We start from the raw sequence: 12,617 nt of genomic DNA, 5'->3' as shown, positions 1-12,617 counted from the left end.
CATTATCTGAAGGTACTGACATTTTTTGTCCCTGAGCCTGTGACTTTCTTCCCACTGCCGCGTACACTACTGAGTCTGGGGTGGGTGAGCTGCGCTGTAAGGTGCTTGGGTGAAGTGTCAGGTTCTCTAAATTTCTTCTCCAGCCATCCCTTAAGTGCTACCTCTGAAAACGGCTTTTTAAGAAGCCGCCCCTCCTCCCAGACATGATTTAAAATCAGAATGGGGAGAACATATTTTCATCTCATATTCATCAGGTCAAACAGAAAACCATCTTTCTTCTCTTCTGAGGGCATTAGCCCAAATTCCTCACATGCTTTAGTCATCATAATGTGTAATACTCCCACTTCATCTGGGGCCAATTGTTTAGTTGGTTCTTCTGGGACAGAGTCTCTAGTATCATCATCCGACTCTCAACTGCCTAGTGCTACTGAGATAGATGTTGAGGAATATGTGTCCCTTACATTCCCATCTGTATGTGAAGCAGTCAACTCGCCCTCCTCCTGCACAATCCAAGTAGGGGGCCCCGGGTGCTCTGGTGACACCAGTGATGACCTTCGTCTGACAGGCGACTTTCTTTAGGCGTCTAATTGGAGACCTCAATCTCTTTGGATACCTTGATGTAGATGTGGGAGACTTAGACATTGAAGTAGCGTTCGTGGACCATGTCCTAGATCTTGCACTTTGAGGGGAAAAGGGGCAAGCAGGTAGTACCATTGGATGTGGTTGTACTGGCGGCTGTGGTTGCAGAGCCAGCAACCGCTTGTCCAATTGTGTCACCCACGTTTGTAAGGAATTGAGAACTTGTAGAGAGATCAGGATTAGCAGATTTATGCTGGTATCTGGGTCGGGTTGGCCCTGGATTTGTAATTAGTTATTTTTCCACCTGTGAATCTGAGCCTTCATAATCTTAAAACACGGGTAAACACCCTTGTTAGAAGTCAGAGTCAATATGATGTTCAAAGATCTAGTCCGGCATAAATTCAGAGACTTGAAATACAGATGATTAAATTGTTTTAATCTCTTTATCATCCCTCTTCTGCTTTGGTGTGTTAGTAGTCTGCTCTGATGACTTCTTACTATGCTTTGATGGTGTTTCTGTCTGTTATTCTGGTAATTGCTGGATATTTGCTGCAACCGGAATTGTTAACACTATGGGTGGTTCCCCTGCGCCCTTGGGTGCTTCCCCTGCGTACTTGGATGTTTTTTTCTGGTCTGCCATCGACGGGTTACCACCCGTCGGTATTATCCCTGTAGACTGTGATGAAGCAGCTACGGGCAATGCTCTTGTAGGCCGATTGGTGAACGCGTTCGATGTAGAAGCTTTTGAACCCTATTCACCGGTGCTCGTCAATTAAGATTTTGTTCGGCTTGTGTGGGTGGTCGACAATGACTTTCGGTTCGTCAACTATCCTTGCGCAGTCGAGGACGTTTTCTGTGTCATTGTGGATGAGGTGGTTCTACACGTCAGTGACGCTGGTGTGGTCATGGTCAATGACAAGGACATTCTATGTGTCGTAACAGTGTCTTAGGGGCCTTATGTTCCCCCGCCTGTGGACGTGGCCATTGAACGGCCAGCATTATATGAAATTCTCACCTATGCCAACGTCTTAATCATTGATCATCCCATCGATGAGTGTCCCGTTTTTGACATCAGGGCTTTCTGCCTGTGGACAACTGCTCGTGGACGGTGGATGGAGACTGACCTGTCATGGATTGTTCAGCTTTTGCCACAGTTGACTAGTATTCTTTCCTCCACTAGTTTATGGCATTGAGGTAGGCCTGGTGGTCTCTCCTCCGACCAAACTCTCTTTTGAAGATGGGAGGTTTTCAGGGATGGTTTTGTTGGCACACTTTGAGGATTCTGCCTCAGATGGAGAGAAAGTTGCCCTCATTGAGCCAGCAAACTAGCCTCCTATGCCTGTCACCTAGTGTTTTAGCATTAAAAACTTGGCATTTGTGACAGTCATCTGAAGTTTGGTTGGGGTAAAAGTAATATATTCACTCCTTATGCCTGTGCCCCTCATACATTCTTAATCCCACAAGCCTCACAGGACTGGCCTTCTTTGATCTCCCCTCCATATTAAAAACCACTTATCTGTTTTTTTGTTGTGAGGTTTGAATTGTAAATTGAATTGAAGATTCTCTGTAGGAGAAAAAGGTGAGAGGACTCCTCAACATGACGTATAGTTAGAATCTGAACAGGACCTTGAGGGGTGGGGCTAGATACTTGAGGTCTCCTTTATTGGGTCCAAATGCACCCTAAAGGATAGGGATGGACTACAAAACACAACCAGTTTTTCTTTAGAATATAAGTGTATAATCAAGGATTTCTAGCCTGACGACAGGGAATATTCAAAGCATGTGAATCCATGAAAGATCCAATACTCGAGAACATCTAACTCCTCTTTGTCTACTGAGCCAGATACTATTTTTAAGCCAATATCTCACCAACAAATACTGTATCACATCAACAGGAATGCAGGATGCTTTAAGAAACACAGATAATTAAAAGGAGAAAAAAAAACAACTCAAAATGCATGCTTTTCAAATGCAGCCTGGTGGAACGGTACAGAGTCAAATGTCCTACGGGGGGAAACACCAGTTGATGCTCTCTAGGCTGCTTCTGATAATTATATGTAGGACTGAATATAATGTTTTGCATACTGACAATAAAGCATTTGTGCTAATTCGTATCACTTAAAAGACAACAAAAAGCGATTCTAGCTTACCTGATCTGGGGAAGGTTTATGATTGGTTTGGTCAGAATGAGAAGAGGACCTGAGATGGTCATCCTCGTAGTTATCTGCCATTAGCTTCATTCGGTTCTGAGTCTAAAATGGTAAAGTAGGATAGACAGAAGTGTCATTCATTTACCAGGAGAAAACAATCTATCAAACAAATATTCAAAACAATAAAAAAAATCCAGTCAAGTTGCACAGTAACTATTTAATTACAATATTCTGTCTGCATAATGTCAAAGATAAATGTGCAACAATTGCTGATTTGACCCGTTTCTTTTACTTCAAAATGTTTAATGATAAACATTTTTAAGGAAATTGTTAAGAAAACCATTTTGTTCCCAGGCCCAACCCTATAAAAGTTGTGAATCAACCCAATTTTCTCTTTTTATTTTATAGTTTAACTACACAATCTAGTTAACTCACATGCAAACAAGATTCCAAAGTATTGGTCGCTTCTATGGAGCCACACACTAAATGCCACTGCCCACAAAAACGCTCCATACAACATTTGTAGTCCCACTAAGCCAACTGGATATGGTTTCCCAACTGTCTTAATGAGGTTAATGTAGTCTTCATAATTAGCTTCCCCAGAATCCTTTTAAGAGAAAAAAGGCATGGCTAACATAGCATCACTGAAAGAGGTTCAGAGGGTTGGCATGCAGCCACACAAGGCACCAATGGTTTAGATCTATGAATTATGGATATTGTTAGGGATACAAGTGCAACGTCCTAGTCAGGCAAAGAGAGTTAGACTGTGAAAATACATTAGCAGGCGTCCTAGTGCTAGCAGTTCTTGTTGGGCGCGTACCTAGGGTCTGCGGACCTCCAGCTCTCGGAAGGCCCTAACTCCTTCCAATGTGCCAAAGGAAGTCAAGGAGCAAAGTGTTACTGCTGTTTTATTATAACAAACAAGCAGGGAAAAACACACATGGAGCAAAATCCAGTCCAGGCACATCTCACCGATTTTGGGCTCGCAGGCCACTTGTGTACATGTGTGACGTCATCATCAGCGTCACTTACCAAAATCCTTCCATGTGCCTAACACCACTCGGGGTTGTTTCCCGGAGTGGTAGGTCCAGAATAGGAACATATAGTGTGCGTTGTTAGTGGTGGATACAATGTCAGGTGGTGTACTTGGACCTTCCCTAAAAATTGTTACCTGAATATTGTTACATTAGAAACTCCAAGGATTGGCTGGTTGCTTGGGTTGGATAGAGTTTGTGCTGCCGCAGGGTTGTAGGGTCAGGTGGCTGGGTACCGTTTGTGATGCGTGCTTATGCTGGGGGTGGTGGGATTTGGTGCAATCTAATTTGGTCGGTAGTTCTGCCGGGGGTGCTTCTTCCGAGGAGGAGATCCATCATGAGGGACGGAAGATTCGGATTTTCCCTCTTCACCATATAGCCATATAGAAAGAGCAACAATGTATTCATGTTGCTCCCTTTGACAGTTCAGTTCCCCAGGCGCTCATGCTCAATGAGCCATGCAAGGCTGGTGGGCGCTTTGCTTCGTCAGCCTTGCATAGTTTATTGAAAATGACAGCTGGGGAACTGCATGTCTGTATGTGCGAGGGGAGCTCCTGCGCCTCCTCGCATATAAAGACAGAGCAGGGCTTTTCAACACTCACACTCAGGCCCCTGAAGGAACCAGGAAGCTCTTTACTTATGGGTATGGATGCGTGTATACTCGTGTTATGAGTGAGTGTATGATGATGGGTGCTCATGTGAATGATAGGGTGCTTGCTCTGTGAATGTGTGTGTTTTTGTTGATGTGGGTGTTTGTGTTGGTCCGTGGAGCTGATTCTGGTGAGTAGTGGGGTGTACAACAAATGCATTTTTAAAAACACCTTTGTTGCACAATCCTTCCACCCGCCTGCTAAAATCAGCTCTCCTTCTGAGGTGCTGTGGAGACCAGGGGACAGGGATGATATCTTTTTACAGGATATCCATCATAGATGGGCAGTAAAAAATAACATGTCTGCCTCCTGGTCCCCCCAGCACCAATTGCAAACTGTTTGGATTTTTTCACCCAATGTTTTTTAAAAGTATGTTCTAAAATGCAACATTTTAACCCATTATTTTAAAAATATTCCCAGGGCGGTGAACCGCCTTCCGAACCACCCTTGTATGAGCTCAGGCTCCCTCGCTACGCTTGGTTGCTGTGGCATATCTGGGAGAAATAGTTATGCTCCTCCACTTAAAAAATGTGACCAGCCGCCACTGACTCTGGGACTGTGCTGGGAGCAGGGTGGGGTGAGGCGAGCCCAGGGACTGTGGTAGGAGCAGGGTGGGGAGAGCCCAAGAACATTAGTGGGAGATGGGTGGGGAGGGCCCAGGGACTGGGCTAGGACTGGGATGAGGGAGCCCAGAGACTCCCTCTTTGGCATTTTGGGGGGGCCCAGCCTGCCCACATTTTGCTCAGGGGGGCGCCCAGGCCAGAAAAGTGTGAAGACCACTGCCCTACAGTATGGAACTCTTTACTTCCTTTGTCGGATCTTCCACACATTCATCTCATTAGAGAACAGAACACGGTATCACAGCAGACCTGAGGGACGAGGACACCAAGGAAAAACTCTCACTTTAAATGATTGTGAAGAATCACATTGCCTGCATAACATTCCTGTAAAACCAGCTTTCCTAGGGTAATGTTTGGGGGCAAGGTCAATGGGCTTATATATTACAGAACCACTTATAACAGAGGGAACAATCGTTGGAAAGTGCTTTAGTAAAAGCCATTACTCTTGCATTAATCCTGCAAGGAAAACAATTCAATATTTTATCAAAGATGCCAATTGGTGGCATATCAAATGAGACAGTGGCCCGAGGAGAAGAAATGCTTTTGTTCTGTCAATTAAGTACCATAGACCTCTCTTTATATTAGGCCTGTGAAACTATATTTCCACCAAAGACCATTAATTACAAAAGAAAAAAGAAAGGAAATAACTTTACGTACATAAAAATAAAAAATGAATTGGGACGGAAAATACCAGATGTGTCTGACGAAAACCGGTACATTAATAAAATATCCATAAACATACAGGCTCATAAAAAGCCCTCAAAGATGATTTCTACGATAAAAGATCTTATGTCACAGTAGAGAAGTCACAAGCATCTATAGATTCGAATTCTGTAACAAAAAAATCCACTTGCAAGATACTGCACGATTTACTTATTAATTCATTGAGCATTTGTTAAGCGCCTGTACAACAAAATAGTGTTTCAAGGTGCCACAAGGCAAAATGGGCAAGGGAACAGGGGAAGAGAAACATAATAAAGACAAAGTATACAATCGTGGTTCTACTAGGCTTGTGGCATTCGGACGTGCAAGTGCTGTGAAGAGAAGTGCTGGGGGAGGGAGAGGGCGGGGGTGTGGAGCAAGGAATGGGCAAGTGCTTGTGAGAGCCTGGGAGGAAAGTGCTGAGGGTGCCAGGGGAGGGACCGCTGGTTAAGTGCAAGGTGGGGGAATCCTATGAGTGGGAAGCACAGCCGCCAAGGAGGGGGCCCACAAGGGCAGTGCCGGGCGGAGGGTGCTGGTGTTGACTGGGCAGGGGCCAGGTACCGGTGAGAATCATGAAGGTCCTGGCCATCAGTCTCAGCAGCAGTGGGTGGTTAGCAGTAGAGGGAAAGAAGTAGAGAAAAGCAGAGTTTTGAGAGGTTTCCGGAAATTAAGGAGGTCCGGCTCAAGTCTGAGTGGGAAAGGGAGGCGGTTCCAAAGAGAGGCACCAGCCGAAGAGAGACCTGCCCCTCTCTGCTTGAAGAAGTGTTTGACACGCAGAGAGTTGGGAGTTTGAGGAGCGGAAGGATCTGGCAGGGAGGTATTTAGGGAGAGAAAGCAGAAGGTAGTGTGGTCCCAGGCCCCAGACCACCTTGCGTGTGGTGCAGAGGGTCTTGAATCTGATCCTTGTGGCCACCAGGAGCCAGTGGAGAGATGTTAGGGCTGGAGAGATAGGGTCCCTGGGCTTGAGGCTAAGGATAGGTCTTGCAGCCCTATTCTGGATTAGCTGAATGGGGCGCAGGGAGGAAACAGAGGGGATAGAGGAAGAGGCTGTTGCTTCAGTCCAGCCTGGAGAGGACCAGAGCTCTCGAAACATTGAGCTACTGAGGAAAGGATAGGAAAAGGATAATAACTCCAAGGACGTGAATCTGGAAGTGGGCCTTCTTGGCAAGGTCCAATATGTGAGGGGTGAAAAGAGGAAGGTGAAGGAAGAGTGCCCAAGGAGGGCAGCCAGAGGGTAAGAGGGAAACAGGAGGCATGTGTCCCAATAAGAAGGATCTCTGTTTTACTGGCATTAAGAAAGAGGTTGTTAACCGCACACCATGCCTGGACAGCAGTCATACAATCTGGGATGAGGGAAGGCAAAGAGGAGGTAGTAGGTGGAAGTTTGAAGGAAAGTGGTGTCATATCAGCATAACACTGGAAAATGAAGTGTTACTCACTGGGGTGACTAATGTACTCCTAGTCCTTAGTCCCCTTTCCTCCATCCTGCATGGGCGTCCCTCGCTAGGAACGGGAACTGAACCTTGTTCACCAGAAAAATAACGCTTTCCTTTTAAATGTACATGCGTGCAGGGGTGCGGCCTTGGGAGCATACGTTCCCCTTACCCGGCCCACCGGCACCATACTTCAGGCCCCTTTGACACATTGGCTGTATTAGAATTTTGAACAACCCTGCTCAATTATTGGGGGGAAGGATGGCGGGATGTATGGAGGAAAGGGGACTACGGAATAGGAGTACGTTAGTCACTCTGGTGAGTAACACTTAATTACTCCTACGTCCCGTCCCCTTTCCACCACCAGTTTATGCAGAACCGCCTGCCTGAAGGCAAAACCAGCCCGAGCGCTGGTATCTAAACAGTAATGCTTGCAAAAGGCTGATGGGGTGGCCCATGTGGCTGCCTTGCTAATCACCTGCCATGGAACATGGCGTTGAAAAGCGACCGCTGCTGCTTTGGCCCCGATTGCGTGAGCATGCATGTCCCTTGGGACCTCCTAACGCAGTGTCCTGTAAGCCTTGTGAATGGCCGCAATCATCCACCTGGCTATAAATGCCTTAGACGCTTGCTCGCCTGGATTTGAACCATCGACGGTGACGAATAAGGCATCCGATCTGCGGAAGTCATTAGTCCTTGCCAGGTAGAATTTTAAAGCTCGTCTGAAGTTGAGACAGTGGAGCACCGTTACCGCCTCCTCCGCTGGGTTAGGGAAGAGGGTGGGGAGCAGGATCTCCTTGTTGAGATGGAAAGATGAAACAACCTTTGCGGGGGAACCTAGGATGAGTGCGAAGAACCACCGTGTCCCGATGAAACAGTGTGTAGGGGTCTGTGGCCACTAGAGCCTGAAAATCGCTGACTCTGCGAGCCGATGCAAGACCCACCTTCAGCGCTGTCTTGAGAGTGACTAATTTAATGTCCACTGTAGTCATGGGCTCAAACGGTTTGTGCGCCAGGGCACTGAGTACCAGGTTCAGGTCCCAAACTATGTGCAGGCGCTTGACTGGTGGGTACAGTCTTGTTAGTCCCACTAAATGCCTTTTGACCACTGGGTTGGATGAAGAAAAGGAAGACCTGCCGAGTTCCTGTATGCACCGATGGCTGGCAGGTATGTCTGACATGTGTCCACCTGGACCCATGATTTAGCTAAATAAGCCAAATGTTTCCATAAGTACCCTCTTGTTCAGCTGCCACTTGTTGTCCGAGCCCAGCCGACTGAGGCGGTCATTTTGACTCTCCCGGAAGGTGTCCTGCCACGATCCAGATGCCCTCTGCAATGGCCCATGCTCAAATGGCTATTGCCAGTTTGCCCAGATGCGGCAATCTGCTGCCACCCCCTGCTTGTTGAGGTAATACATGCAGGTAGAGTTGTCTGTCTTAATGCAAACCACTCTGCCATTGATGATGGGAAGAAATGCCCTGAGAGCGAGCCAGATATCCATAATCTCCAACCAGTTCATATGGTTCTGCTGGTCGCCACATGACTGCAGACTATATACAGTATGGCGGCTCAGGGTGGCCCCCCCCACCCCTGGAGGGAGGAATCTGTTGTAATGATGTGGTCCGCTGAGGGCGGCCTGAGGGGACTGCCTGCCCAGAGGTTGGAATCCTGCTTTCACCACTCAAGCTCCTTGTGTAGATGCGGGGTATGGAGACTGCTGCTGCCTGGTCTCACGATTCCTGAACCCAGGAGGCCGAAAAACATAGCTGCAGCCTCCTCATCCACAGCCTGGTTTAGGGAACCGCCAGTAGACAGGCCGCCATGACACCCAGTAAGTGCTGGTACCATCATGCCATGCCGACAGTCCTGCTGAGGAAGTGACCCACAGGAGCCTCGATTGTTGCCACTTTTTCCTTTGGGGGGGGACGGGACACCATTTGCCTTTGCGTGTCCCACTGAAGACCCAAGAATACCAGTGTTTGTGTCAGTTGGAGGTGCGACTTCTGGATGCTGAGTGAGAACCCCAGCTCGTACAGTGTGGTAATGAGTCTGGAGACTGAGAATCTGACTTGCTCAGGAGACCCTGCTCGGACTAACCAGTCGTCTAGTTACGGGTATACATGATGGCCCTCGGACCAGAGTAGGGCCGTGACAGCATTCATGATCCTTGTGGGGGTGCCGAGTTCAGGCCGAATGGGTAGTGCTTTGTATTGGAAATGCAGATCCATGACCTGAAAATCTGAGGAAGGGTCGATGCGCCTGCGCTAAGGGGACACGTAATCCTTCAGGTCCAGGGAGTACATCCAGTCTCCCCCCACCTGCACAGCATCTCTGCTTTTAAAGCTGGAGTCACCATTTTGAATTTCTGTATAGACGGGTACTGGTTTAAGAAGGAAAGATCTAGGACCACTCGCAGGCCAGCCTGGTTCTTTTTCTGAATAGCAAAGATGCAGAAATTAAAGCCCAAACCCTGCAGGGGGATTGGGACCTGCTCTACCACCTTGTTCGCCACGATCGATCAAATCTCTGATAGGAGTGATAGTGTCACGATTTGAGGAAGGGGAGGGGAATGATGATGGGGAACAGGCAGCCGCAAGTCCAGTAAGATTGCAGAGATCACCCCAGCGTCCACAAACCGTGCCCTCCAAGCCAGACATTGGAGAGCCAACCCACCTCCAACTAGGGTGCTGTGGATCTGAAACGTCCAGACATTGCTTCTTTGGTTCTTTTAGCTGCCGGTTTGGTAAGACAAGCCGGCGGTTTTGTTGTCTGGGAGCGACTTTTCTTTTTGTCCAGCTCCTCATTAGTTGTGGCATGGAACAAATCGCCTCCCTCAAAGGGGAGATCTAATATTCTCTCCTGGATGTCAGAATTGAACCTTAGCCAGGCCGTCCTTCTCATGTCTGTGGCCATACAGAAAGCTCTACTTGCCGTATCAATGTGGGCGCCAATAGCCTCAATGATGACCTGGGCCACCAGCTTAGCCTCTGCCAGACCAGCCTTGAAGGATGCCTGCAGGTGGGAAGGTAGATCTGGGAGGAAGTCGGCGATCTCCCTCTACAGTCTTTGGTGTGCTGCAGTCAAGATGGTGTCGGTGTCGATGTCATGGCCACAGGCCCCAGAACACAAAAGCCACACCATCTAGTGATGGGGGCAATGGGTCATTTGACTCACTTATGTCCCTTTGGGACCCATAAACACAAGGGCCCTGGCTGGACTCAGTCCTGGTGCCTATGGTGCCAGGCTCATATAGAGATGTGAGCAGGAACACTTTATTTCAGTGCAGGAGTGCTTTTATTTTACAAGAACTTCTAGGAGCTGAACGCCTTTATTTCAGAGAACATCCTCATGTGCTGACTCATCGTGTGGGGCAGGCAAGCTGAACCTGGTGGGCGTGGCTTCAGAAGCTCAGCTATATAAGCGGCTCCATCCCTAATGCCAGTGCTTCGCGTTACTGTGCACTCGCGTGCAACGTGACGTTCACTGCCGCTTGGACCAGTTTACTTACCTTTGAAACCAGGCGTTCTCCTGCATACTTACCACCAGGAAACCGGTGTTTCATCGCTTCATCTGCAGACTCATCTCCTGACATCCAATGATCTTGATCCCGACGCCGCAGCACTGCACTCCGCATCCACGAACTCGGACCCTGTGAAGAAGAAGAAAGACCAGGTAAGAACATCCATCCTAGGGCCGCGCCGCAGTTGAACCCGTGCGCCCCCTAGTTAACAATTTACCAGCTGCATTACCGCTGCAGCTTCGTTCCTCATTCCCTTTGGCTGCCGCCTCGAGCTCCGCAGCTTCTGCCGGGCCAGCAAAATCACCTGCAAAGGAAGAAAGCAAAAGAGTAATTATCAAAAGTGGAACGGACAGCAATACAAGACAACAAACTTTAGAATACAACAAAAACAGACGAGGAAAGACAAAGGCAAACAGGAACACTTACCTGAGGTATAGTGGCTTGGTCGCAGCAGGACTGGGCTACCACGTGCAAGGGACTAGTGAAGGAACTCGGTCCAGATCATACAAGCGCCCCTGCCAGAAGCAGCAGGACGGAGTGCTCACCAAAACAAATCACAGGTGAGCTTTCCAGGGACAGCCTATCCCACGGGTACCACGGTTTGGGAGAAGGGGTCTGGAAGGGGATCAGGCACACAAGCTGGCATACTCACGCCCCCTATTCTCCACGCAGGAGCAGTCCCGAGCAGCATCACCTATTACCACCAGTCACCATATAAGCGCAGAGGGCGAAGTCGGACCCGAGCTACCTCACCCCCGGGAGGGCTGCAACCGTACCACAACGCCTCCGCAGAGACCAGGTGAGCATAACAGTCGGCCTGTCTGAGATGGAGACGCGTGTTGGAATAAACCTTTTTTACCGTAGGCGTCCAGTACCTTTTCCTCCTTGCTTTTCCTCCTTGCCACGAGCGCAGAAGTGGTGGTGCGTCTGTGCTGCCGCGATGTTAGTGGCTGAGGGTAAACTGATAAGAACAGAGAGTCGCCCTCCACATGCCTAAATTTCGCATCTAGCCTTTTGTTAGTTGGCTGTGTGTAGTGAGGCTTCAGCCACCCATTCTTAGCCAGGGCTAACCTCGGCCAAGACCCCCCCGTCTGTGGCTGTGGGATGCCAAGGTACTCTGCCAGGCTGGCGATTCTGTTGTGGAATGCTCTTGCCGACGAAGGTGTATCTTGCTCCTCGTCGTCGCTATCCTGCTGATCCTCTGTGTCGATGGGGGGGGGGATCGTCGCTGGTTCGACTGGCACCAGTTCAAGTAATGGCGGCTGTGCAGGTGCGGCAATCTGGGCCACCGGTGTCACAGGCTGCGCCAGTGGAATGGATTGCACCGGAGCCGGATGTTGCGGGAGCATGGGCGTTACCATCTATTGTATGATGCCCTTAAGGATGTTTCCCATTTGCGGGGAATGCATGAGTGTTAGGAATTTGTTGAAGAAACGATCCTCGCAGGCTGGCTGGTATCGCTCCTCGACTGGGGCCTGTAGTGGTGACATGAACTGCTGCCTGCCCGCTGTATGAAAGAACAATGCTTCTGTGTAGCATGCTTGTCCCAAGACAGCTGGTTAAGTTGTGCACCACGTGACCTGAGCCAGAGGCACCCATTCTGACCTCGCTGTATTCCAGTCTTGCAGGTTCATCGGATGAGCGGGCCTCTGGAGTTCGTCGGGTTGGCGGGTCTCTGATCCGGCCGCCATCTTGTCACTCTGCACCATGTGAGAAACTCATGGTGACAACAGGTAAGACAGACACAAGTGATCAGAGTTCAAGGATGTTTATTGAACAATCAATTCGGTATGCAGGTTGGAAAAATGCCTAATCTAAACCTAAATCTAAGATGGGAGCAAGTGCAACCATCAAATGAAAAATAAGGCAGTCTTGGTGGTGTTGGGTCAAAACAAAAAGGGCCTTTATTAAGAACCCTATTGCCAAAC

The 12,617-nt window shown here is 48.7% G+C and overlaps 1 protein-coding gene across 8 annotated transcripts in view; it reads right to left on the bottom strand.

Moving 5' to 3' along the window:
* The window catches only part of ERC1 (ELKS/RAB6-interacting/CAST family member 1), a 2,866,486-nt gene that overhangs the window by 288,859 nt on the left and 2,565,010 nt on the right, over window positions 1–12,617 (bottom strand). For all 8 annotated transcript variants that reach the window (XM_069628613.1, XM_069628618.1, XM_069628615.1 and 5 more), the window contains one exon: window positions 2,730–2,831. In XM_069628613.1, the coding sequence (XP_069484714.1) occupies window positions 2,730–2,831 (102 nt within the window). The remainder of the gene's footprint in view (window positions 1–2,729; window positions 2,832–12,617) is intronic.

Source organism: Ambystoma mexicanum, chromosome 12, assembly GCF_040938575.1.
Source record: "Ambystoma mexicanum isolate Mex_15411 chromosome 12, UKY_AmexF1_1, whole genome shotgun sequence".
Classification (NCBI taxonomy): domain Eukaryota; kingdom Metazoa; phylum Chordata; class Amphibia; order Caudata; family Ambystomatidae; genus Ambystoma; species Ambystoma mexicanum.
This window is presented reverse-complemented; position numbering and strand designations above follow the sequence as displayed.